The sequence below is a fragment of the Orcinus orca genome, chromosome 10, assembly GCF_937001465.1.
Source record: "Orcinus orca chromosome 10, mOrcOrc1.1, whole genome shotgun sequence".
Taxonomy (NCBI): Eukaryota; Metazoa; Chordata; class Mammalia; order Artiodactyla; family Delphinidae; genus Orcinus; species Orcinus orca.
This window is the reverse complement of record NC_064568.1, coordinates 11,096,338-11,123,567: the sequence shown is the minus strand read 5'-3', so window position 1 is coordinate 11,123,567 and position 27,230 is coordinate 11,096,338. Positions and strand designations below refer to the sequence as shown.

General features: G+C 47.6%; 1 protein-coding gene across 3 annotated transcripts; it reads left to right on the top strand.

Moving 5' to 3' along the window:
* Window positions 1-996: 996 nt before the first annotated feature.
* Window positions 997-26,371, top strand: EDEM1 (ER degradation enhancing alpha-mannosidase like protein 1). Of its 3 annotated transcripts, XM_033437213.2 has the most exons (13): window positions 1,334-1,644; window positions 4,133-4,220; window positions 6,728-6,800; window positions 10,104-10,207; window positions 11,376-11,547; window positions 12,787-12,970; window positions 14,627-14,801; window positions 16,356-16,476; window positions 16,956-17,126; window positions 18,979-19,052; window positions 19,921-20,017; window positions 21,191-21,394; window positions 22,864-26,371. In XM_033437213.2, the coding sequence occupies exons 1-13, from the start codon at window positions 1,476-1,478 to the stop codon at window positions 22,951-22,953; spliced, it is 1,722 nt and encodes a 573-aa protein (XP_033293104.1). In that variant the 5' UTR covers window positions 1,334-1,475; the 3' UTR covers window positions 22,954-26,371. The 3 variants fall into 3 exon arrangements, with proteins under 3 accessions (XP_004274830.1, XP_049549554.1, XP_033293104.1); XM_004274782.4 differs by lacking the exon at window positions 4,133-4,220 and having other exon boundaries at window positions 997-1,644; XM_049693597.1 differs by lacking the exons at window positions 4,133-4,220; window positions 19,921-20,017; window positions 21,191-21,394; window positions 22,864-26,371 and having other exon boundaries at window positions 1,020-1,644; window positions 18,844-19,052.
* The last annotated feature ends 859 nt before the right edge of the window (window positions 26,372-27,230 follow it).

The window sequence follows — 27,230 nt, the reverse complement described above, 5'->3', positions numbered from 1 at the left end:
ATGGGAAGCAGATACAGAGGGGTAAAGTGACCAGGAATCTATCCCACACCTCAAAGGATAGGTCACTGCTACACTGTACAGGAGAGATGGTGGCAGTGGGAGGGGCAGGAGGGGACATGATTAAATAGATCTAGTAAAAATACTTCGGTGGTGGCAGCAGCAGCCTTCACTCCTACCGTTGTATCTGTTTTTAAAAAGATCCTATTTCCGAGATAAAGGCAATGTAACCTAACTCAATATTTCCTGAGATTGCCGGATGCTAAGAATTGCTCAAGAACACTTGTTATACACACATTCTCGGGACACTCCACTGGAGTTCGATAGGTCTAGGACAGGACCTGGCAACAATCACCGTGAGCAATTCTTCCAAGTTAGGGTGTTTCAATAAAAAAAGTGTTAAAAGACTACCAATTAGGATGTTTTAACAAAAAGAATTCAGGATACCGTTTTGTGCAGTCTTAAGCTTAAGGATAGTATCATCCCTACCACAAAACATCCTCTACCACATAACAGACAAATTAAAAACCCTGTCCTACAGAAATGTCCTTTTTCCTCCTCGTTCCTTACGTCTTTTACCTGTCACCATCCTTAACATAGAGCTGGAGTAGTTTTCCTCCTTCCTAGTTCTGGGAGAAACAGGCTCTACGCGGAACCGGTTGGGCCCGGGGCCACGTCCTTGTCCCGCGGCCGTCCGCTCCCGTGCCGCGCTCCCATTGGCTGAAAGTTCCCTCGTCCGGAGCCCGAGCGCTCCCTACTCGCCACGCCAGCCCATCCGAATCCTCCCGCCCAGGGGGCGGGGCCCGGAGGGCGGGGCGGAAGGAGGGGCGGGGCCTCGCGGCGCTGGAGACGTACGGGTGGCCTATGGCGCGGGAGGGAGTCCGCTGCCGCGCCCCGCGAGGCCGGGCCGGGGCCGGGCCAATCCGGGCGACTGGGCGGGCGAACGTGGGGCCTGGCCGGCCGGGCCCGAGGTGCTGGGGGTGTGGGGATAATGGGCCAGTTCCTGGTGCGTCACGAGGGAGTTCCTTAAAGGGGAAGTGAGCGGAGCTACTGGGTGGACGTGGGGTGCGGTGGTCGGCGGGGAAGGCCCCCCGCGTTTGTAAATAATGCCCGCGGCGCCCGCGCGACCATGCAATGGCGAGCGCTCGTCCTGGGGCTGGTGCTCCTCCGGCTTGGCCTCCACGGAGTGCTATGGCTCGTCTTCGGGCTGGGGCCCAGCATGGGCTTCTACCAGCGCTTCCCGCTCAGCTTCGGCTTCCAGCGCCTGAGGGGCCCCGACGGCCCCGAGTCTCCCGCCTCGGAGCCCGCGGGCCGGCCCGGGACGCCCGGGGGGCCGTCGGGGCCATCGTGGCTGCAGCCGCAGGTCCCTGGGGCGGCGGCGGGGCGGCGGCGGGCTCCGCGGCGGCCCGGGCCGGACGTCTGCGGCCCAGGCCACTGGGGCTACGTGCTGGGCGGCCGGGGCCGGGGCCGGGACGAGTATGAGAAGCGCTACAGCGGCGCCTTCCCGCCGCAGCTGCGCGCCCAGATGCGCGACCTGGCGCGGGGCATGTTCGTGTTCGGCTACGACAACTACATGGCGCACGCCTTCCCCGAGGACGAGCTCAACCCCATCCACTGCCGCGGCCGAGGACCCGACCGCGGGGACCCGTGAGTAGCCCGCGCCGGCCCGACGCCCAGGACCGCGCGCCGCACGCGCTTCCTTCCGTTCTCCCGGCGGGTGCAGCCTTCATTCCTCCGGGTCCCCCCATTGGTGCCCGGGCGTTTAGGGTCCTGGGGGCAGCGCCCACCCGTCCGGCACCTCGGCTGACCGACCCCCTTTGAGGTCGGCCTGGGCTGGGGGTTGCGTGGACGGCCCGGTGGCTGTCCTTCTCTTGCTTCTCCTGGAATCTCTGTTACTGGACAGCTGTCAGCGCAGTCTCTTTTACAGATGGGGAAACTGAGGCCCAGAGACCGGAAGGGACAGTGGCAGTACCGAGGGGTCGCTTGGGGGGCCTTAGACTTCCGTCTGCAATCCTTCCTCCAAGTGAAAGTCAAATCAAAATGAAATCCCTTGTAAGCGCAGCTTCGAAACGGCGCTTATCTCCCTCCACCTAGCCAACTCCAACTTTACTGTATAAAAATATAAAAATTCAAGAGTTGATCCTGAGAAGGGACTCTCTAAAGCCATCTAGTGAGTTTGAGGCAGAGCAGGGCTACAGCCTTTCTCCTTTATCACAGGGGTGGCTCCTTAGGCTGACGATGGTTAGATGGAAGGGAGAGAGGCTGCGTGGCCCAGATTTGGGGTCCTGATGCTCAAGATGACATTCCTTGCTCTGTAGGGTCTGTTCCATAAATTCCCCCACCCTGGTGGCAGGGCTGTCAGGGAAGATCTACCAGTCTTCCCCTTCCATCAGCCGTGTTTGCACAGGCTGAGCTTCAAGGGTTACTGCTGTTGACATCAGAGTCCAAGAGGACAGCACACCCAGCTAAGGACCTCCTAGCTGGAGAGAACCGGTGTGCCTTGACACTGACCCTGTTAGGCTGGATATGGCTGCCTTTCTCTCGGCCGCTCCCCTCAGTTGGCAGTGGAGGAGTTGAGCTGCTTGGTCCCTTTGGACATTTGAGGCCTGTGTTTTCCTTCACCTGATGAAAAGCAGCAGAGTCCAGTCCTTAGGTCCTAAAAAGGAAGCCCATACACTAAAGGGACTTAAAGAGTTTTAAAAATGGTTGGATTATCTACAGATTCTTGTCTTAAATTGCATTTGGAGAGCATGATTTTTAGTGAAGCCAGGGGGACATCCCAGGTTAACTTAAAAAAGACTTGGCCTTTTTAAAGTTGTAGGAAACTGATGAGTTATATTTTTCATGTTTCACTGTGTCAGGCTTTATACATAGAAATGTATTTTCTATCTCAATTTTTTTTTTTTTGAGAAAAATTTTAAGTAAGTTTTTTTTTTTTAAATTGCTAGGCTTTTCCAGATTTTAGGAAATTGAGTTGTTTTGCTTAACTAGTTCTCTTTGCTTGGGGATGACATCTGCTGATGAGTGGTTTGGTTTGACTGTTCAGTGACAGTCTGGATAAGTTGAGGTCAGGTTGCTTTGAGACAGATATATTGCTTCTGGAAAGATGGAGTTAGAGATATTGAGGGGATGCCATGTGGGAAGGGTTGTGCCCTTTCGGTTGGTCAGCCTTGGTGTCTTTGAGAAGGTGAAAGAGCTCTGGGGTTATGGTAGCCTTGAGTAGACCCTCACGCTGGCCGCTCGTAAAGAGTGGAAAGTTAATTTTTCTTAGTCCTTTTCCTTTCACTTAACTCCTCTCAGACTTTAGTGTTTTCAGGAAAAGAGCAGGCCACATTTACATCCCTGAAATAAATAACTGGTAATAAAAAGTCTTTCAGATATTTATTTTAAGCAAATGTATTCTAATGATTACTGTCAAGTGAATTCTAATGACTCACTTAAAAAAGAGAGTAGCTTAGCCATTAGAATATTATGTACAAAGTACAGAAACAAAGTATGAGTGCTAAATGTGCCTGTCTTCTCTTTTTAGTCACGTTTACTTGAGGCTTATCTTACCTGTCTTGTTTGACTGGAGGTAGGATGAAGAGTATTGACATGAAGTAAATAAAACCGGAACACTTTTTTAAAAATAGCAAACGTTTCTGTCCAGCTACAAATCACTATGTAAACTCAGTTCCTCTCACATCCCCGATTTGGGTTGGAGGATCCAAATTCAAAAGTTTCTTCAAGTAAGTCTGGATATTGAAACTTTGCAGTCTCATGAATAATAACGTTAGTTCGGACCTTGGGTGCATGACCCTTCTTTGTTTTCTCCCCAACCATATTGCTGTTCAAACAAAAAAGCAAATCAAACCAAACCGATGCTGGCCCCTAAACCGACTCGTTCCTAGGCACCCCTAGTTTAAGATGGCCTCCTCTGCATTCCCCTTTCTTCCTAAAATCTTGGCTTCCTTCAGAGTCAGGCTCAAGTCTTTTTCCATGACACCATTGAACTGTTTGAAGATGACTGTCCTTGATCTACTCAGTTCTCCTTTCGGTTCCTTTCCTTTGAGCTGCTTTTCCACCTTTTAATATCGTGTGAGACTTGAGTACGGTTGTGTGTTCACCTTCCTTTCCCTTTGTCTTGTCTCCCCAGATTGTCAATCCCTGGAACACAGGGACTGTTTCTTATATTACCTCTGTGCCTACACAGCACCAGGTAGATTTCTGAACAGCTGTTACAGGTTAAGTATATGTGGAATTTTTTTTTTCTTTTTTACACATGCGTTTAATTTTGAACATGCTGTTAGCATTACGTTAGCTGCGTCGCCAGAAATTTTCTGTGAAAGGCCATAGTTTTCTCCATCTTCTCTGTTTGGGGGTAATAAGAACCTTAAAAATGCAGCGGGGGGTGAATGTCACGAACAGGCACACAGGGTATCTTAAGTGGAGAGCCGTCGTGGTTCGGCAGCTGGTTATGTGGAAAGATGGGCACTTTTGAACCCAGCCTTGTACCTGAAGTTTGAGTTCTTGGTCAGGTTTGCACAGGACAGACGGATCGCCGTCTCGCCTGCACGGTGGGCTGGCCTCAATGGATGCCCGGTAATCTGGTGCCGTTAGGCCAACAGGCTTCTGTGGAGTCTCCTGTTTCCTTCCTGCCCTCCCCATTTTTGTTTTTTCTAGTTTGGCACATTTTGAAAGAGTGTGTAACAATCTGGTAGAAAAGAATTTGGAAGTGTTTTCGTGAACGCCTTGGATCTTTGAGTGGATTTGCCTGAGTGGAGAGAAGGAACCACCAGTTACTACAAACACGTTTTTTCTTGTGCCAACTCTTATAATTGTTCTCTGTCGTGGCTGCTTGGGCGTTCTGTTGAGAAGTATTTTAAAACTGGGTCCGGTGTAGTTATAGCCTGAAAGGAAAAGCACAGTAAACCATGGGAAGGAGTGCAGTGCTCCAGATTAGTCCTCCCTTCCAGGGCCGGTGCAGGTGGAAAGGGTGATACGCCTCAGGGGAGGGTGGTCCCACGGGGTTCACGCAGCATCCAGCCTGGAGGCTAGGTGATGAGGGACCCGTGTTGGGATGAGGTGGGTTGTTGGAGGCAGCTCCTGGTTTCTGAGCAGCAGACCAGTGGAGGTGAATATTTCAGCTCAGTAGAATGTTCTTGAGTGGGCAGCACTGAGGATCTCCCTGTCTCCTTTGGCCTTCCCCTCCAGCTTTTGACACTTCCTGTATCCTCTCTGGCTGGCACTGCCCTTGAAGGGCTGAGCTTAACCCACAGCTCTCGTCTTCAGAGGACCTTCTGCAATCATATTCATGTATTCAGAAAGAATCGACAGCTAGAAGCAGCAGGTGCGGTTCTTCAGCAGGTGTGATGTGCCGGCCTCGTGGCTTGGGAGAGACATGTGAGAGCCCTGGTTCCTAGATCGCCCCTTCTAGATAGTTTGTTTCAAAAAAAAAGGAGGTACAATTTTGCCCTACATTCTTTGTCCTAGATTAAGTGACGTAATCAGCCTAAAACAAAGGCTCAGGTAAAATCGGATGTGAGGTGTGTTTCACGTGGGGCCCACTTTGCCCCAGCTGAGGCACATAGGAGGCCTCTCAGAGAGCAGGGCGAGCAACAGGAACACGGAGATGCTGCCCGTAGGGAAGTGAGACAGGACCCATTAGAGAGCCACGGAGCAGGTGACGTGGTCTGGGGTTTGATGGAAGACGTCATAATGACGGTGAATCAGTTGCTGAAGATAAAACTAGGGTGTTTTCACTGTGGTTTTTCATAAATGTAATCTTGAAACAGTCATCCTCTTTCTCTCCTGACTTACATCTTTTTCATCTTTTTCGTTTCTCTCCTTACTTTCAAATCTTTTCAAGCTTCTGCAGTTGCTTTCTGGGTTTGTGGGAACGGGACAGGAATAGCTGAACTCCCTAGAATTTGTCAAGCTGACTTTATGACTTGCACTATTTCTCCGTCCCCACCTTTCCCAGATGTATTAGTATTATCTTTGTCGTTTTTAGTGCTATAAAGAACTGTCAGTTACCCTCATTGCAGCCCTGAAGTTGGTGTCTTAAGATTGTTTCAGAGTGGGCGACGGGTGTTGATCATGGGGCAGGAGGTGTGTGGTAGAATCATTAATGCAGCTGCAGTTACGAGAAGCCCTGGCTTGGTTCATGGTAAAACAACAGCTCCTCACAATTGATGGAGCTGGTGGGGATTCTTTGGGTGGTACGTTAGGGAAAAAATGATACAAAGCAGTTAATTTATTCCCCTACCCCAAGGACAGATGAGTGATACTGAGCCTGTAACTGAGGTATTTATTTGCTGCTTTGTGTGTGTAATCTGCGCCAGTGTCTGATTTCTGTATTAAAGTTTTATTTGCAAGTCATGTGACAGGGCCTCTCCTTTTTCATTCCTAATGATTTCGAAATCAGAGCTTTTTGAAGCTGGACAGAAAGGTCATTTGTGCTGTTAAAACTGTATCTTGGAGAGGGCAATGACTCTTGTTTCCCATTTCCTTACTTCCCGTTTTGTGTTCTTTCCACTATAGCATAAGCGTGTGTGTCTCTGCTATTCTGTGCCACTATAGAGACTGTCCCTTGTGAGGCAGAAGGACCATTGCCATACTGATCCACCCACAGTAGTCCCTGAATAAATAAGTTTCCAGCCGTTTTAGTTTCTGATGAGTGTTTAGTTTTGTTGTCTCTTTTATCTTTTAAAAGTACCTTGGTTTAATTTTAATTTTCTTTCTTTTTCAGTTCAAATCTGAACATCAATGATGTCCTAGGGAATTATTCACTGACTCTTGTTGATGCGTTGGATACACTTGCAGTAAGTGTTCAGCTTTATTATTATTTTTAAAAATTAATTAAGATATTTTGGAGTTAATTACCCTTACTTTCCCCCAGGGATGAGAATTCCAGGAAATGTGATTCTCAACATGTATTCATAGCTCTGATGGCTATTGTTTATTTTAATGAGCTTAATGCTGAGAGCAAGAAGAACATTGAAGGTTAGATGAGGGGAAATGTGATTCCCCTAAAAAAGCAGAGGAGAAAGTGTGATCGTTGGGCTTCCCTGGTGGTGCACTGGTTAAGAATCCACCTGCCAATGCAGGAGTCACGGTTTCGAGCCCTGGTCCGGGAAGATCCCACATGCCGTGGAGCAACTAAGCCCGTGCGCCACAAGTCCTGAGCCTGCTGCGCTCTAGAGCCCGTAAGCCACAACTACTGAGCCCATGTGCCACAACTACTGAAGCCCGTGCTCTTAGAACCCGTGCTCCACAACAAGAGAGGCCGCTGCAATGAGAAGCCCGCACACCGCAACTAGAGAAAGCCCATGCGCAGCAACAGAGACCCAGCGCAGCCAAAAATAAATTAATTAATAAATAAATAAATTTTTAAAAAATGTTTTTTTAAAACAAAGAAAATGTGATTGTTTTGGGGGAAACCTATTTTTCTGCAGGGTCCCCACTATTTTATTCCTTAAAGGAACCAGTATACAGTTACTGTAGTTAAGATTTCAGAAGTAAAAGACAGGATCTCAGGATTTCAGTATCTCCAGGGGACAAGATCCCCTGAAATGTGCCCCAGCTACTGGCTCCCCCAAATCAAGTCTGAGCCCTGGTTCCAGCCCCTGCGCAGAGACCCTCTGTATAAACACTCTTGTTTTATTCGCTGTGCATGTTTTGTGGACACTACCCGCTCCAGACTTGGGCTGCCAGCTCAGGAGCAGCCTTTACATGCCCAGCCCTTGGTTTCCCTCAAGGCAGCTGGAGGCCTCTAGACAGATGAGCCAAAGCACGTGGAAGGCAGGCAGGCACCATGCATGGTTCTTACTACCAGGCTGCCGTGTGTGCTTGGTGTGCCTCACGACCCTTTGCTGTAGGATACAGCAAGGGACTATATCCCAGCGTAGCGCTGAAAAATTTCCTTAGTAACCACGATTCTACTGCCTCTTTGCTCTCCTCCGTTGTCCGGCACACCTTTACCATAAGAAAATTTGTACTGAAGTCGATTCCAAATCCTGCATTTTAACTTTCCTTAAACAGAGTTTGAAGCTGTCAGGAGTTAGAATTGGGTAACGCTCGCTAAGTTTGCATTACAGCTGTCCCAGATCTTGCTAGTAGTAGAATTACCGGAACTTGGGAAGAGCTGGAGCGGTCCTTCTCAATTCCCCTAGGCTCATGGTCTAACAGAGAGCCCGGGGTTTCATTCTGCCAGGCTGTAGTTGCACAGCAGTTTAGTTTCCCAATCTCTCCTTCTGAAGTGATTGCTACTCCCTGTCAGTCATCCACCATCACTGATCAAAATGTGCCCGGACGGGTGTGTTCACCCTGATTAGAGTTAACTTGTTGAGGGGACCAGAGGCTGACTCAGGCTACAAGTGTTGCTTTAAAAAAAAGTCCCAAGACTCATATATAGCTTATGAAAGCACACCTTTTCCCCCTGACCCTCTCTCTTTTTGCCCCATTGTGTCTTTTTATCCGTCTGCCATGCTCTTGAAGTATAGAGACCTTGTCCCTGTTACAGTCACTGCACTCTGTCCACACCGCATGGTGTCTGATACATGATAGGAGGGCAAATACGTGTTAAGAAAATGAATTTCTAGTAACCTGGCACTTCCCAACACAGATTCCAAGGGTGTCCTCCCTCAAAGAAGAGTTCTGCTCCCAAATGAACTTGAGAAATTCTACCAGTCTGTCCCACTACTGGAGAGCCACCATGCACACCAGCAGTTTAAAGGCTCTGAGAAGTAAAGAAACGCAGTCCAGCTTTTCTTGAGCCTGAATGAACGATTTCAGAGCCTCGTTACTCTGTTCCGTAGCTGTCTAAAATGGCAAATTACAATATATCATTGAAAGCTGTTGGCTTCCTTTGCCGTCCTCCACGTGATCTGAGATCATATCAGCGCCTGCAGCTGCTATAACAGAGTTTGCTGCTGGTGAACATCTGTAGGGAAACAGACCCATCTCTGTGGTTTTCATTGTAGAACATCCGGTCTTTAAGGTACACTTCAGGCTTATTTTTCAGGTGTTACTTCTGTTGACGTTTCCCTTTTCTTTTGCTGACATTTTAAACAAACTTTAACAGGTGTGCTTTGGAAACACTTGGATGATAGCAGTCCCTTGACTGTTCGATGCAACTTGCAGCATGATCGCATAATCTTTTAAAAAGAAAGAACCGAAAGCCAGAAAAGAAACGTCTGTACTTGCTTTGCATGTAACAGCAAAATAACAATGAGGGGGAGAAAAAAAAAAAGCTGCACTAGATCAATAAACACTAGGAAATAAGACATACTTGAAATAAGTAGTGTCTGAATGAAATTGTTTTTTCTTGTTTTGTTTTTTTTTGGTGTCTTTATGATGTCGTTATAGTGCCAGGATGGTCATAAAATTTTGAACGGCATGAAAGCATTTCTGTTCAGGTTATTTTTATCAAATTTTATGTCCAATTTACAGTTCATATAAGAGAGAGAAGCTTGGAATGATACCATATCCACACACCCAAAATAGGAATCCTAGTTCTAGAACATTTCTTACAAAGGACGTAGAGCTGGTTATTTGTATGTTTTGTTTGTTTTGAATGTCATTGGTCTTATGCTATGCTCCAAAAGATAATACCACTATTTCCCAAAGTGTTCAGACATCTGGGTAACAAGCAAGGAGTCAGTTTTCCAGGTGCTTCGGTCTCCTGGGAGCTAAGCGCCCAAGCTGTCGCATTATCTGAGGAGCAGAGGGAAAGCCATGTTTTTCGTTTCTTCAGTTTTTGGATTTATTGTTACTCATTTCAGGAATTTCTGGAAGTGTAATGCCTTGCATGCTAAACAAGATCAGACAGAAGGTGAGGGAGAATGGGGCAGGACGAGGAGGGCTGCTAATGATTTTATGAGGAGTTACTGACACAGTTTTGCCATTTGGAGATAGGATGCTTGAGTTTGGTGGAAATGGGCTTGCCGTCTGTCCCAGAATGTGTTCTAAGAGATAACTGTGCTCTTCTACCTTTTGTGTTTCTTCTCCCACGAGTGGCAAAACCACACGTACAGACATTCAGATGAAGTGGCCCAGCTCCTGCGATCATGCAGCCTCAGTGTTGTTTCAGGCCGTTGTAATGGTTTGTGTTCCTCTTTTTAAAGATAATGGGAAATTCATCTGAGTTCCAGAAAGCAGTCAAGTTAGTGATCAACACAGTGTCATTTGACAAAGATTCCACCGTCCAAGTCTTTGAGGCCACGATAAGGTAAAATAGTACATCAAACGGATTGAAGGCTGCTTTTGGGTGTGTAAGGAGAAAACTCCTGGAGGGTCCACCAGCCCCGGGGTCCAGGTAGGGAGTCCGTGCAGACCTTGTGGGCACTGTGTCCCTTTTTCATCTGCTTTGCATTGATTAAAACTGAAACAGTTGCCATTTCATTAATTATATTTGGGGCCAAATAGAAAGACACATTGTAATGCAGGTTTAAGATAGATGTCCCTTTAAAGGAGTTTTTCATTATTTCACTTTATGTCTGGTCTCATTTCCTCCACTGTGTCCTAGGAAAACCCCTATGTATTTCTGAAGGAATCATAGTTTCTCCTGTCACCCACTGCCTGCAGAAAACCACTGCTGACCATTTGGGTCTCCCTCCCTCTCCCTCCCTCTAATGTACTGGGCTCATGTTTTATATCTTGCCTTTTTACTTTGATAGATTGCGACTGCCTTCCTATTCCATTTAAACTTTGAAAGTTGTATCACTGCATAACATTCCAGATGTAGCATTTATTTAAAAGTAAAGTTATGAAAACATTTGTTCTGAAAAATGTCACAATCTACTTCACCTCATTGGAGGGGGACCTGAACTCGTGGCTGCTGAGGGGTGAGATCTAAGCTGGGGGCGCCTGCCTCTCAGTCGGGTCATCTCTCCTTCTCCTTCTCTTCCCCACCTTGCCTGTTTAGCAGAAGCTGGAGAATTGGACGTTGCTTGGCAGCCAGAACTACAAAAGTTACTTAGTGTTTGTTGTCTTGCTCTTTTCTGTTTTTTATTTTGCTAAGTTTTTTCCCCATGTGAGAGAAACCAAGAGTAGTTTATTAATACTAAAAGGTGTTATTTATTCTGGGAATGATTAGGACACTCCCTTCTGATGAGATGATGAAAATGACTAAACATTGTTACTACTTCAAGTGGGATTATTCTCAGTAGCCTCAGAAGAATGGTTCGCTTTCTCCCTTTCCATAATGCTGTTAGCTAACAATGATCATTTACTATCACGGCTGGAAAGAACTTCAGGGGGTCATTAAGTACAGTCCCTCTGATTTCAGGCAGTGCTAAGTCCATAGGGGATCAAGCCTGCTTGTGTCATTCTGAGCTGCATTGTACACATTTACAACCAACGTGATTTTATTCTTCTTTTGTTTTTCCTGTCATTAGGGTCCTGGGAAGCCTTCTTTCTGCCCACAGAATAATAACTGACTCCAAGCAGCCCTTTGGTGACATGACGATTAAGGATTATGATAATGAGTTGTTGCATATGGCTCACGACCTGGCCGTGCGGCTCCTCCCTGCCTTTGAAAACACCAGGACAGGGATCCCCTACCCTCGGGTAGGTAGACGGCGTCAACAGCTCACCACCTTCCCGAATTAAAACACTTTGTTGAGGAATTTATTTGCGGGAAGGAGTGGGGCTGATGCGGAAGAGGAAAGCCATGTCCTTGAGAGAATTTGGCCCTAAATATGATAGAAATGGTTTTTAATTCATTCAGCATTTACTGGACACCTGTTGTGTGCTGGGCATACAGTGAAATTTTTTTTTTTTTTTTTTTCCCGGTACTTGGGCCTCTCACTGTTGTGGCCTCTCCTGTTGCGGAGCACAGCCTCCAGACGCACAGGCTCAGCGGCCATGGCTCACGGGCCCAGCCGCTCCGCGGCATGTGGGATCTTCCCGGACCAGGGCACGAAGCCGTGTCCCCTGCATCGGCAGGCGGACTCTCAACCACTGCGCCACCAGGGAAGCCCACAGTGACGTATTTGACTTAATCCTTTCCCTTAAGGAAGTTATGTTCCTGTGCTTTGTATTCTTCACCCTTTTTGCAGGTGGGATTTATATCCTCTGCTGCAAAACAGTGGGGGCAGTTTGTCTTCATTTCTGACTTGGGTCCATTTCCCCACATGTACGCTATAGGAGCTCAGCGAATGTTCTTTTGGACACTTCATGTGGCTCTTTCAAATAAAACCTGTACAGACCAGTAAGTTAGCTGCTGATTTAAATGCAAGGTCTGGAATGAGACTCTGTCTTTGTGGCATCTGATTTACCGAGTCCAGAACCCCTCTGAGAATTGAGTCAGCCTTTGGGTCAGCAACCAGTGGAGAATTGCCAGACCACTGAGCCTCAGTGATCAAACAGGCTGTCACTTGCTCGCTGGGTTCATTTCTCTCCCAGTCCAAGATTTGTTAATGTTTGCTGAGCAGGAGTGAGTTCATAGCAGCTCACTTAAAATTTCTGCGTGGTTCCACAGCTTGCCTTTGTCCCCAGTGCCAAAGCCTGGTGCTGCGTCACCATGAAGAGAACCTGCTGGGAAGAGGCAGATTAGTGAATAGCGTTACAATGATTCCCCCAAGACTTGCTCTTATTAATAACACAGGGCTCTGGTGTTCGTACTGCCTTGTTTGTGTCTTAAACTTACTCCCATTTTCCTTTTGAATGTAAAGTGGGAGGCAGCGGGCTGACTCGCCCTGTGGTGAGCTTGGTTCATGAGTGGAGTGTGGTCGCTGTAACCTGGTCTTCTAGCCCTGTGGGTTCCTTGACTTCTGCCACAAATCCTTTGTGTCTTCCTGTCCCCAGGTGAATCTAAAGACAGGCGTTCCTCCTGACAGTAATAATGAGACGTGCACGGCCGGCGCTGGTTCCCTGCTGGTGGAATTTGGGATTCTGAGTCGACTGCTGGGGGATTCCACGTTTGAGTGGGTGGCCAGGCGAGCCGTGAAAGCCCTTTGGAACCTGCGGAGCAATGATACGGGATTGTTAGGTGTGGGGCACCTGTGAGGCCCTTGGCACTGTGCACATCGCCCCCTTTCCTTTCCTCTTCTCTGGGGCCCTCCCTCCTTTCCACTCCTTCTCCTTGTACCACTGAACCTGAAAATTGACAGCTCAGAGAGAAGGGCCCTCCCTCAGTGTCTGCCACATCTGATTTCTCCCTGTGACTTTTCACTTAGAGGGTGGATGGAAGGTTTGATGGGACACAGTAATGCTCTTCCTATTTGAGGGCTCCCTTCTGATTTGAATCCCTTGGCATATTCCACTTGAAAATGATTGTTAAATGCTATAAAAAGAACTGCCTCGGAGGCAGATTATATTGCTTCAGTATAAGGTTCCAAATATAGGAATTTAGAGTTAACTGGTAGAGTGACTTCCTCCTTTTAAAAAATCACGGCATGTGGTAATAGGTTAAAAGCCCAGATTAAACCTGTATTAGATTTATTTTTTTCCCTTGAGAATTTTGATCAAGATGTTATTAAAAAATTATTACGGAAAATTTCAAACATAGCGAAGTAGGAAAAAGTATAATGAATAATGAACCCCTATGTACTCATTATTTATCTTCAATGATTATCAGTATTTTACTAGCTCGAGATGTTATTTTAAAATAGGTTGTTTGCCTCTTGTAACTGTTTGTCTTATTTTGAGAAATATTTTCTTTTTGTCATCGGGAAGGAACTGGATTGGTGGTCCTGGAGCCTAGAGTGTCATTGCAAAAGCACTGCTTTTTAGAAGTGATCTTCGATTACTGTTCCTTAAGTTCTTCAATTTATTTACAAATTTTTTGTATTTAACAATAACAGTAGAAACAAAACAGTTGCCCCGTCACCCCATTACCAGTGTCACCCCAAACTGTCAACTTTAAAATTTTCCATAGGCCCTTGCAGCCTGTCATGTGCAACTTTTTTTTTTTTTTTTTTTTTGCGGTACGCGGGCCTCTCACTGTTGTGGCCTCTTCCGTTGCGGAGCACGGGCTCCGGACACGCAGGCTTAGCAGCCATGGCTCACGGGCCCAGCCGCTCCGCGGCATACGGGATCCTTCCGGACTGGGGCACGAACCCGTGTCCCCTGCATCGGCAGGCGGACTCTCAACCACTGCGCCACCAGGGAAGCCCCATGTGCAACTTTTGTATACTTTCAAATTATAATATAGATATTTTTATTCTGCCTTTCATTTGGCAAATCATGCAGGTGGTTTCAAGTTGTTATCTTGCTTTCACAGTTATTGTCTTTAAAGTCTATATGACAGTCCATTGACTCTTCTGATGTTGGACATTTGGATTATTTCCGTTTTTCTTTTTTTTTCCATTTTACAGATAATGTAAATTATATAATTCATCATTCTCTGATGAACAACACCCTTTAGGCTTTTGAAATGCATTGTCAATCTGGAAAAGCAACACGACAAGCCTAGTTTTCTTGTGCATTAAATGTTTTCCCCATTTTTGTGTCAGTGTTGAAACACTGTATGTTCAGGAAGCTCTGGCCACCCATGCTGCTGATAGGACCGATAAAGACGAGAGGGCCACGCATTCATCCCTCCTCTTTCCTGTGAGGGACGAAAGTGCTGAGGAGCAGTGGGGCTGAAGTAGGAGGCCCCCCTGCCCCCACCCGGGGGCCCTGACGAGCTTGCTTGTTTTCACAGGCAATGTTGTGAACATTCAGACGGGCCATTGGGTCGGAAAGCAGAGTGGCTTGGGTGCCGGACTGGACTCCTTCTATGAATACCTCTTGAAATCTTACATTCTCTTTGGAGAAAAAGAAGACCTAGAAATGTTTAATGCTGTATATAAGAGTATTCAGAACTACTTAAGAAGAGGGTATGTCTCCTCACCATCTCTCTTACTGTCCCGTCAAGCAAATAGAATGTATCGTGAAATGTTCGTATTTTTCTCAACATAGATTCACAGGGTCTTTTGGTCGCTGCCCTCATTTTACTGCCTCCTAGTTGTTTGTTAGTCATTTGAGGGGGTGGTGAAGAGGTGTATTAGCTCTTTACTGCTGCGTAACAAATTACCCTGAAACCTAGTGGCTTAAAACAGCAAACATTATCTCACCCGTTTTCTGAGGGTCAGGAAGCCAGGAGCAGCTGGGCTGATCCAGGGGCTCTTACGAGGTCATCCACAAGCTATTGGTGAGGGCTGCAGCCTTGTCACGGCTCACTCAGGGCTAGAGGGTCCCCTCCTAGGCTTCAGTTCTTCACGTGCTGTGGCTGGAAGTGTCAGTTCCTTGCCACGTGGGCCTCTTTGTAGGCAGCTCATGGCAGCTGGCTTCCTCAGAATGAGTGATCTGAGAGAGATGGAAAGAGCGCCACCAGAATGGATGTCATATGCTTTCATGCCCTAATCTCAGAATGACAACCAGCACTTCTGCCGGACACTGTTGGTCACACAGACCAGGGCTGATGTAGTCTGTGAGGGTACTGCACAAGGGTGTGACAGCCAGGAGGCGGGGGTCACTGGGGGCCGCCCGGAGACTGGCTGCCACAAGAGTGCCACATCCCTCTGTTTCGCTGGTTTTAATTGCACGTAGAGCTGTAATGCGGCACAGCTGTGTTGGTTCTTTCATTTTTCTAAAGAAGTTAGGATTGATCTTTATACTTGATGAGAGAAAGGACAGCTGCCACCTTTTTTTCCCTCTGTGTTTGTTTAAAACAGCTTTGCTCGCCGCTTGTCAGTTGTGCGTTCAGGACGGCAGAAGAGAAGTACCATTGGAAGCTGCAGCGGCCTCGACACTGGTGCCGCCTCTGCCTTCCCTGGGTCTTCCCTTGTGCACGTGTGTGTGTTGAGTGGCCAGTGCAAGTGATAGCTACTAGTTGCCTGCCCATTCCTACCCTAGCTGTTGTAGGATCATTCAAGTGATGTGTTTTAGTAAGAGGCTGTTTGGCCAGAGTTCAATCCTTTTCGATTTTTAAAGCCCCTAAATTTACTAAATTAGTAGTAATCACTGAGCTTCTTGCTCTGAGGTGTTCCTCCAGGCCCGTGGTGTAGGATTTTATTAGAGAAGAGACTCTTTTTTTTTGTGCAGAAATAACCAGACTTCCCCACTCAGGTCAAAACTGACCCATGCTATATACCAAATTACGTGGAAGTATTTCTCAAACCTGATTGTCAAAGTGCTTTCTGCAAAATGCAGTGAAATCCCAGTGTGTTACCACGGCTGAGTTCAGAGCTTTTATCCTTTGGTAAGTGTCATCTTATGCTAGAGTCCTGTATTGAGAGGTAGAGGCAGCCTGTCTGCAAAGGTTTAAAGAATGAGTGAGGAGAAAAGGTTAATGTTGATTGCATCTAAGTGAAGCTGCCAGGGGCTGCTGGGGCACAGAGGCTGAGCTGTTTCTCTTTCCTCCGCTTTGGCCGCTCTGCGTGGCTCCTCAGTCGGGAAGCCTGTAACGAGGGGGAAGGGGACCCGCCCCTCTACGTCAACGTGAACATGTTCAGCGGGCAGCTGATGAACACGTGGATTGACTCTCTGCAGGCGTTCTTCCCAGGACTGCAGGTATTTCGCAATCCTGTGTGCTAAGAAACAGCAGTCATTGGGAAAGGACTTTTTTTTCCCCCCCTCTGTTTTCTTTTTATGGTACCAGAACATTCTCTGGCTCCTTCAGATTTGGGAAGTGAATAGCACAGTACGTCCCCATTATTCTCTTTGGGCATTACTGCACACTAAATCAGTGCAAAGCCATGCCAGAAAAGTAACGGCGTGTGACTTTTGGGTGATTCATGGCTCAGTTGTCCGTTCTCCATTCACGAGTACAGCTAGCCTCTCGTCCTGTGCAGTTCTCAGGGCTTTGGCATTGATGGCCAGATGGGGGGTGGGGGGAGTCTGTCTGGGATGCTCCTTTTGGGTTGGTTTTGTCTCCAGCCACGTTTGTAGGTCAGGTGACCAGTGGGGGGAAGGGGAAGCCCAGGGCCTGTGTCACGTCTTGCCGCTCTGAGAACAGTGTCTTAGCCTGGTGACCTGCGCCTTCCCTGTAGGTTCTGATAGGAGACGTGGAAGACGCCATCTGCCTGCACGCCTTCTACTACGCCATATGGAAGCGCTACGGGGCCCTCCCCGAGAGGTACAACTGGCAGCTGCAGGCCCCCGACGTGCTCTTCTACCCACTGAGACCTGAGCTGGTGGAGTCTACGTATCTCCTCTACCAGGTACAAGAGCTTGTTGAACAGTAGTTTGTGTTGAAATGCTGGGAAGACCTGTAGCAGTTGGTTCGTAGGGAACACTTGCTGACAGGTGGGGAATAGTGTTATTTCACAGCAACCGTTAGAGTGACCACCGACCCAGAGCCTTGTTAGCGCTCAGTGTCTGTCCTGGTCGCACGGGACAGGGAAGACGTCTGCAGTCGTGTACGCGTTTGCCCTACATTCTGCAAAGCTGAGTCGTATCTTTACTGCAGGGCTTGTTTCTCACATCCTTCAATCAAGAGGAAGATTTGGTACTCTCTGTTTTCCAAATTTATTTGACCAAACAACTCTTGTTGGGGGATGCATTTCTGTCCTCATGTACTGTGGAACCCTGGTCTGTGTAAAGTATTCAGACAGAAAAATTATTTTTCTTAGTTGGAAAGGGAATCATCTGGGATTGTCTGAGTGCCTACTTTTGTTTAATCGTTCTAAGACACATACAGTGTTCCTCTTTTGTGGAATTACTTGAATGCCAGAGGAAATGTCACTCTAACTGAGAAGAATCTTCTCCCCGACGGTTTAAGGCCGATATTTATACCTCTGGGCGTGCCGTACATATATACACATCGAGAGTTGTCAGCCATTCGCAAATTCAGCAGCACGAGCTGCTCACTTTCCAAGAAGCTGGCCCTCCGTGCGTTCGGCAGTCGCGTGTAGTGGGCAGGCCCTCGCAAGGAGATCTCATGAGCTCTGGTAGTAGGATTAGTAGTTTAGATTTATTCCATAGTTTTTTTTAGCACCGAATCCTTGCCATTTGCTTCTGAAAAAGGGAGAAATCCTATGCAACTGGTAACTGACTTCAGGTGTAGAGAGACCTTGTGAGTTGTATGTAAGCTCTCAGGGGTGGGGAGGTGGCCTCTGGTTTTGCCTCCCGGATCCCAGATCCCAGGGTAGAGTCCGGCCACTCGCGCTCCGAGGGTGACACACTCGGGTGCTGGCTGCGTTCTCCTCTTAGGCTTAGGTCTGTTGCCTTTGGGTTGATGCCTCTTTGTTTTGTCACTGCTTCTTTCTCCTTGCAGCTTCTTCCTCATGTTGACTACTTTCTTAGAATCCAGAGAAATCTGTGGCTTTCTGCCCTGCCTTCGGAAGCTGCTCCGTGTGCCCTCCTAATCCAGACACAGCTGACCCTGTGCTCGTTTGCTTTTGGTGCTGCACAGTTGGCACTGGGCACGAATTATAGGTGATCCCCAACTTTCAAACTAGCTTTGGGATAAAAGTCTCATCTTCCCAGAGAATTTTTTTCTCCCCTAACGAAACCATCTATGAGCATGTGACAGAAGAGGAAGCAACAACCCAGGGACTGAGTTCCTAGGGTGATGAGAGAGCACAGCACGTGGAGGCCTCTGTAGATACTTGAGAGTCTCCTTGTCCCCTAGCCCTTCTCACGGTGCTGTGGGTGGAACGGGGGCCACGTCCTGTTCCCCTGTGCTTGCAGCTTAAGCGTCGAGCGAGTTCTGAGGCAACACAGAAACTGGATGTGTTCTCAGATATGGGGCTGTCAGTGAGGCGTTGTTTCATTTCTGATCATGATGGGGATCACGAGAGCCAAAGGCAGGGAGTTGATCTGCTCTGGGGCAGATCTTCTCGCCGCCCCCCCCCCCTTCAAGTTAAGCAGATTGGAGGTGCGCTTTGATGTGAACCGACAGAACACCTTAATCCTGTAACATTCGCGACCCTTCAGGATAAAGTGAACTGGCCCGTGCCTACCTTGGACAGTGATTTGTCTCCTCGGGACCGTCCTGCAATCACCGCGATGTGTGTTGACGGCGTGTCTTCCAGGCCCCCGCTGGATCACATTCTCTCGTGTTCTCTCTAGGCAACCAAGAATCCCTTCTACCTCCATGTAGGAATGGACATTCTGCAGAGTCTGGAAAAGTACACAAAAGTCAAGTTAGTTTTCTAAGTTCCTTCCTTTTTCTGTTGGCCACTTTTGATTTCATTTGAGTTGTGCTGAGGTGATATTATTCTAGTTTGCATTTTACTTTTTAGAACAGGTCGTTAATGTTAATTTTGTAGGGAAATTGCTTACTTCTTGTGTAGTAGAACCTGCCCATTATAGTGGGAATTAAAATTTATTTTTCACCTTTATTCCTGTAGAGTTCCAGCAGACTATATGAGCTCTTTTTAAGTAATTATTTCCCCTGTTATACAAATAATATATATACTAAAAAGTTCATGGAATATAGAAAATATAGAGGTAGAATATTATCACTGTAATCTCCACCTGCAGAGATAACTAGCATCAGCACTGAAGTATATAGTTTTATACTCTTTTATATATTTATATATAAATCTATAATGTGTGTATATATGTATAAAAACTCTATTTCAGTTTTTTGAGATGTGCTTTTTTTACCTAGCTATAATATCGTGAGTATTTTCTTACAAAATATTGCCTTAGACTATCAAATGATTAGTCAGTCTATACAAGTATTGGGACACGAAATTTAAATCAGTCCTTTTGAATTTGCTGCGAGTCATTTTCTTGGTGTCCTGTTATGCTTTTGGCAAATACTGTCCTCCACCCCCACCCCCCTTGCGCTGCCATTAACCTGATGATTCGGCAGCCAGACTACTTTTTAATGAAGTTTGCAGACAATCTAGGCTGGAAAAGGACAGCCCTTAAACCTACCCTAATTTGTTTCTCACGTGGGGTTTGATGCCTTGGTGGCTCTGTGAATAGGCTACTTCTGCCTCTTCAGTTAATGAGCAGGTGGGAAGGAGCAGAGGTGGGCCTCACTGGGTGATTGTTCTGTAGGTGTGGCTACGCTACGCTGCATCACGTCATCGACAAATCCAAAGAGGACCGGATGGAGAGCTTCTTCCTCAGCGAGACCTGTAAATACTTGTATCTGGTATGTGTGTTGTCAGATTAACCCTGGAAGTGCTCCATTCTGCTGACAGCAAGCACTCCTCCGCCTTCCATCTAACATACGCCACCAGGCGCTGCTCCAGGCTGGACATTTCGCTGGCCCAGGGGCGCAGTACTGTCGGAGCAAAGGCACGTTGCTGTCTGCTCCGTGGTTCCTGACCTCGTACGGGAGGCACTGCCGAGTACACACATAGACACTCTTTGGGTTACACGTTGTGTGAAGCGCAGGTAACGGTTCCTGGGGGACCGCCCGCTGGCCGCGTGGTCCTGCCACCAGGTCCTGTGGGCACCGAGGTCTCCCACACCGCACAGTGCGGCCAGTCCGGTCGGCTGCCGAGAGCCTGGCGGGCATCCCGTCCAGCAGCCGTGGGGTCCGGGGTATTCACGGGGCAAGTTCTGGAGCGAATGAATGGAGGAGACCCCCAAGGTGTTCCTGGAGAAAGAACTCAGGGCTGCGGGCGGTGGCGGAGGGTGAGGACCCAGGCCGACCCTGTTCTCATCCTGGGAGCCGTGTGAACACGGAGCAGCTGTGCCGAGTGTTCTTCCTCGTTTGTAAAATGCCTGAGGTGCCTGTGAGGTTTCCTCCGTCTCTGAGAGTTCTGCGTTCTTCCTCCCGCATCGTTTACCGCACGCCTGGGTTAGGGGTCCTTTCTAGATGCCCCCGCTGCGCCCTCCTCCACCCCCCACGCCCGCTGCTGAAGGAAGGACTGCCTGGGGTGCCCTGTGCCCTCAGAGCCCACACAGGAGTGCGCCACGCAGTGGCACGTGTGTCAGGCCCTGGGGACCTGGTGAAGGATGAACCACCGACCTCCTTCTCTCCAGGCTTTTCCAGTTTCAGGCCTAGGTGCGTGTGAGCTGGGGGTGGTTCCAGGATTCCAGCGCTGGAACTCTCCGGAGAGCGTGGGGGCATCATCTAGGGCTTTTACAGATTAGTGGTGCTTGGGTCATAGGCCCGGGCTTTCTAATCTCTAGGTCTGGGCGGGATTGGGGAAGTCCAGGTGTCTGAGTTTCAACACAACTGGGGATTCCGCCCCACAGCCTGAGTTGGCCTGAGAGCCAAGCAGGTTCTTGTCCCTAAGTAGTCTTAACTCAGCCGCCCTATGAATTGGTTCCAAACCTGCTACAATTGTATGTTTTCTTTTCTTTTTTCTACTAGCTCTTTGATGAGGAGAATCCAGTACACAAATCTGGAACCAGATACATGTTTACAACAGAGGGACACATTGTATCTGTGGACGCACATCTCCGGGAGTCACCCTGGAAGGAGTTCTTTTCTGAAGAGGGAGGGCGGGACCCAGTGGGAAAGTCGGGGCACAGGCCGAGACCTCATGAGCTAAAAGTCATCAACTCCAGCTCCAATGTAAGTTGCTTTCTCCAGGGGTGGTTTGCAGTTGGAGGAAGAGAAAACACTACTCATCACATTGTCATCCAGAGTGTCTGACAGAATATTCATGGCACACTCGGGTTGGGTAATTTGAGAAGAGTCTCAGAAAGAGGCCATTTCTGTAGCTATAGATAAGACCCTGAAATTTATATTAGGCCATGGAGTGTAGATTAAGCAAGCAAAGCGTGATTGAGAGGAAAGGCTAAAACAGAAGGAGAGAGAATATCATAGCCAACGTTTATTTATAGAGCTTACCACATGCTAAGCACTGTGCTAAATGCTTAAGTATGCTAACTTCTCATAGCAGCCCTGTGAGGGGTAGGTATCGTAATATCCCTACTTCACAGACAGAAAAAGGGAGGTACAGAGAGGGTCGGGTCACACGGTGGAGCCGCGTGGTGGAGCCCGGATTTGTACTGAAGGAGACATTTGTCTGATAGACCGGATTCCATTGTGCCGGGCACCAGGGATGCGGGCTGGTCAGAGGGGTCCTGGTGCTGGATGGGCCCAGGGCCCAGTGTAGAGACCGGTTCCCCCCGGGTGCTTGTCAGTAGGAGGCTGTGTGAAGTGCTGTTGAAACACCGAAGAGGGAGGAATTATTCTGCCAGGAAAACAAGGCGGGCTTCACTCAGGAGGTTGCCTCTCAGTAGCTCCTGGAATGATGAGGGGGGGCTTCCCAGGAGGGACGCTCTGGCAGAAGGCACAGCACCTACAAAAAGCACGAGTGGGGGGCGTTGGGACCAACTGAAGAACCTCTCGGTCTCGATCTTGCAAAGTTGAGGAGCAGGGTGTGTGAGTTCAGGTACAGAGCAGCGAGCAAATGTTTCTTTGAGGAAGAGCATGAATATATGTGGAAACTTTCCAGGCAGCACGTTTGGTTCTCACACTTAAATCCCCTTTGAGAGAGAGAAAAGCAAAAAAGCCTTTAATTTAAAAAAATAAGTAACACTCTTAAGCATTTAGGTTTTAGCTGTGGATGAGAAGAGCAACAGACTCAGAAAAACAACAGTATTTTCAAGTAGCTAAAACATTTTTTGCGATTCTGGGTGGATTGAGGACCCAAGGGGTGCAGGTTTTAGTCCTGGCCCCTCTTCACTTGGGTGCATGTGTTTTAGCCTCCCTGGGTTTCCATTTCTTCACCTGTGAAGTGAGGAAATTAAATTACATCAGTGGTCCTCAGCTGGAGGTGACTTTGCTCCTCAAGGGACATTGAGCAATGTCTGGAGACAATCTTGGTTGTCACAACTGGGGCTTAGGGGCAGGGGGCATATAGCGGGAGAGCCCAGGGATGCTGTTGACCATCCCGCAGTGCACGGGACAGGCCCCAAGTGTTGACAGTGCCAGGATGAGAAACCCCAGGGGAGGTCATCCAGTCACATCTGAGGAATTAACACATGGCGTCTTAACTCAAAATTCGAATTGTCCCTCATTCACTTTCTTTCTAGTGCAATCGTGTTCCTGACGAGAGGCGATATTCCCTGCCCTTAAAGAGCGTCTACATGCGACAGATTGACCAGATGGTTGGCTTGATTTGATCTGCTCTCCCCTGTGTGGCCTCATCTGAAACTGGACCTAAAACAGCTGAACCCAGGCCAGGCTGAGACCCAGTCCGAAGTGGAGGAGGCTAGGCGTCTGGCTGTCCACGATGGTGTAGGAATCTCTGTCCAGCTCCCCAGCCGCATCTGGTAGATTCTTGGATACTTTAGCGTTTCTCTTCTGTTCAATAAAATGCCCTCTGTCTTAAGGATATACTTTGAAGTGAGAAGGTACGTAGGAGTTGGCTTCTTACGACGTGCGGATGTTACTGTGCACCGTGGGTGGGCCTCTTTGGCTGGATCTCCAGACCTTCCTACTGTGGAATCCGTCGAGTCTTCTCTGCCGGCGCTTGTGTGACCGCTGCCTGGCCGCCTCTCTGTCAGAGGAGTGTGAATGAATTTCTGTGCAGCAGGGCCTGCGGTTCCCCTGACATCCCTGTTTACTGCATTCTGTCATCCTCTCTCTCTTATTGGATAATTGGGCTGTCTCCCGGGTCTCCACCCACGATTGTCGGTCACATGGGGAAAAATCATCCAGTTATGCATTTGCGTCCCATGCAGTTCGTCACGGTGTTGACAGATTATTTGCTCACGAATTTATCCGAATTCTAACAGGCAGTCTCTTAAGTTGTCGCCTCACAGTTTAAGAGCTTAACAGGTAGATCTTTTGGATGGTGTTCTACATTTATTGTGAACTCACCTGAGGATCTCCCATAGTTTCAGAACCAGGTGCCTTTCAAGGGAGAGAAAAATACCTATGATCGTCTGAGCTTTCATCTGTCTTATATTTACTAACCAAGGATTATCAGTTCCGACCATGTTTGGGTTGGAATTGTTTCGTTTTTGTTTCCTGTGTCTAGTGCCAATCAGCTAAGTCAGGGAGAAAGAAATGATCAGATGACTTTCTGGCATCCTTGAGCCATTTCTCTGTGCAATGCAGGCTTTTGATGGGTGCCTTATACTCTTTTGGTTTGGGCCACTGGATGTCACAGCTGCTGCTATGATTTTAACCGCCTTGTTTTGTATTGCTACATGGTGTGACCACAGCGAAAGGGGCATGGGATGGATATCAGGCAGGTTCTGGAAACTTCTTGGCCAGTCCTTGCCTTTCAGCCTGATATTTTAAGCAAGCATACATAAAGAGGAAGCTGTGCTGAAACGCCTCTTTTCTTTGTTGGTATTATTTCTTTAGTGAGCACGGAACTGTGTCTCTTTGAACTTGGGCAGAGGGCTCAGAGAAAGCAGAACCCTGAGCTTTGGCTTCCCCGTAACGTCAGAGGTTGAAATGAACCTCAATAGAAAGGGTAGGAAGTCTCTTAAAAACCTCCAGTTTCACCTGTCGTGTGGCTCACCCGTCACCGCTAGGATACTTCAAATGATTTTATTTTTGTCTTTTTAAAGCTAGAAAGGAATGCTGTGTAAGCCATTGCATTTTCAGTCAAAAGGGAGGAATTTTATTCTTGAAAATTTAAGTGTTGCTGGTTTTAAAATAGATATCTAATTCAGTTCTTTGAGGTTTTTAGAAGAGGGATTTTCAGCAATAAACGTCACCTCTGTCTTTTAAACATTTACTGTGCAAATGTTTTAAAGGAAAAAAAATCAAATGCTTCTGTTTTACATTTTTTCTTCATTTCAGAAGCATTGTTTGTCAACATTGTCTCATCTACTGACCAGAAAAGTTTCTTTGAGAATACTCTATATATTTAAAATATTTTCATTGCCTCAGTAAACCCAAAATATCCCCTTTTAAAGACACACACCTGCATGAGCATCCCTGCACCTGTTCTCCAGGTAAACCAAGGTGGGACTATAAATGAGCTGTTTGGGAGAACGGGGCACCTCAGGGAAGAAAGTGGGCCCTTTGTGATCACACTGTTAGGTTATCGCACCCCAATGTTCCCCCTCCTCTGGGCTCAGGTATCCCATCTCCCTCCCGCTCTGGAACAGGGACCTGGGCCTGAGTGCCACAGAGGCACCTCACGGCTACAGGCTGGCATGAGACATGTTTTGTATTAAGTCTCAGACCCTCTTGGCTCCCAGGCACTGGACTTGTACCAGTCGTGAGTCCGAGGGTGAGCGACCCATTCTCACCCCGGTTGCTGAGCTTCCAGACTGCCCAGTCTGAAGCTGGATGCCATGTAGTCAGTGACTAGATGCCAGAATGCCCGTCTCGTGGCTAGTTACAGAGAAGGTCCTTTGAGCCACGTTCAAAACTTGCTTTCTCTTTAAAGGTCAGAGTGTCAACAACTGTGATATGTCCTTCAGGGTCTTTGCTGTTTCTTCTGTGTCGTGGGAGATCAGGAAGGCGAGGGCTGAGGAGGGGAGTGTCAGGGAAATTCCCTTGTGATTTGCCCTAGGAGCACCCTGATTCCAAACATTCCATGCTTTGGAACAGCTGACAGCTTGCACCATCCTTGCAATCCTGTGTGTAGCTAATGTCTAGACTCTGCTTTGGTTCACACAATGAAAGTGGTTTTGCCAAACCTTCGTGGGAAGCTACCTTATAGCTACCTTTGTGGGTGGAGTCTAAATGTCCCACCACAGAGTTCTAAATTGTTCCAGGGCAGGCTTCGCTGGCTGAGATGCTGTGACTGAGGAACTCCATTTCCTGGAGGAGGAGGTGACGAAGGAGGTGTTTGCTAAACCCAAAACTTTGGGTTTTGTAGACAAAATATCAGAAGTTCTTTTTTTCTAGAGGTCTTTCTTTCTTTTTGCCGACCGCAAATTTAATGCTGGCGACCAGGTCGGGCCGGATGATTACCCCAGCCCTAGAGTGGCTGAGCAGGGACTTTAGAAAAAAAAAGTCTTGATCTTTCTTTCCTTTTCCATTCCCAGACATCCAGCTCCTTCTCTAGTGCCTGTTCCTGCAGGTCAGGGACTCTTGTGAAAGTGAGAAGGCGAGTCGGCTGGGCTGTGTGTCCCCAGGTTTTGCAGGGCTCAGGGTTACTTTCCCACTTGAATTTACATGTGAATCTGGCGAGAATGTTAAGTACCTGTGGACCTTCCTGATTTGTTTGTTACCCCCCTTCCCTCTTACTGAGAGGCAGAGAAATAATATTTTTAAAGGTATTTTGTTTTAGTTTTAAATAGCAAAACACAGGCTGCATTTTTATTTATTATGCACAAGAAAGGTAAATATGTTTTTACACACACAAAAAAATCTAGAGTTGGAAACTCTGGGAAAAACCTATTGAAATATACAAATGCTTCTCTCTGTAACGTGCAATATGCTTTGCAACTATAGATGATATTTTATGTTTAATCTGTAAATAAGAAATGTATTTAAATTAAAAGGGAGCTTTTTGTAAAAGGACCAAATGTTCTTTATAAATGTACTAAGAAATATCTTGCTCTTTGAAATTTATTAGGATTTTTATGAGTAATTTTTATTAAAAGATTCTTTTTTTTTTTGAGTTGTCATTTTGTTTCTCCTTTATATACTCACGCATACACATTATATAGAGGATAAAGAGGGGAGCAGAGTCTATAAAACAGGATGAATAAAAACTTTATTTTGTTTCCTTACAGCTAAGCCCTGAGTAATACCACTTCAGGCTTGTCTGTCATACCTTCATTTAACCGTCCTTCACGTATGGGTCAGAGCCACTTTTAATGACCTTTGTCCTATCCCTACCCTCTTCACCTTAGCCTCCTTTCTCCCAGGCCTGACTCACTCTCAATTCTTGCTGCCATTTACCTGAGTCTCTCTAGAACCTGGAAGGAATTCTTGGTGTTACCTTAAGCAAGGCAATTCTTTTCTCCTATCTTTTTACAGGTTAAGATGGGATTAATGGTCCAGGGGAAGCACGACCTAGGAGGGTTGCAGAGGGATGGCCTCCATGCCTACTGCTGCCTGAACCTTGATGGGGTCTTGAAGGGGTTGCTGATTCTGCCCCTGTGACATCCTGGTGTCCCAGCTCTGTGTCATTGCAATTTTGACGGGGCTTTATAAAAATCCTGAACGGCAACAGGGTGAAGGGCAGTCCCGAGTTTGGAAGCACCTGCTGATCTCAGAACACATGCCACTGTAAGGCAGGGTGAGTGTGTGTATGAAGTCCCATGGGTTTGTAATCCTCTTGACTTCAGGTCCAAGCAGGCCCAGTATGCCAGTGGACAGCTGAAGGGCCATAGATCACGCCTCAGCCCCGCCTTCCCTCTCCAAGATGCAGAGCCCTGGTAGCTGGAGCCCTCGGTCAGCTGTGGAGCGAGTGGACTGGAGCATCCTGTGTGGACAGCGCTGGAGGGTGTCGGGGTGAGGGTAGGGACTCCGGTTCCAG

Bases quoted from the DNA above. Each gene is read 5' to 3' on its own strand.
- EDEM1 (XM_004274782.4), top strand. From the start codon at position 1,127: ATGCAATGGCGAGCGCTCGTCCTGGGGCTGGTGCTCCTCCGGCTTGGC. The intron at 10,208-11,375 runs GTAAAATAGTAC...TCCTGTCATTAG, and splicing joins GTCTTTGAGGCCACGATAAG to GGTCCTGGGAAGCCTTCTTT. The intron at 16,477-16,955 runs GTATTTCGCAAT...CCTTCCCTGTAG, and splicing joins CGTTCTTCCCAGGACTGCAG to GTTCTGATAGGAGACGTGGA.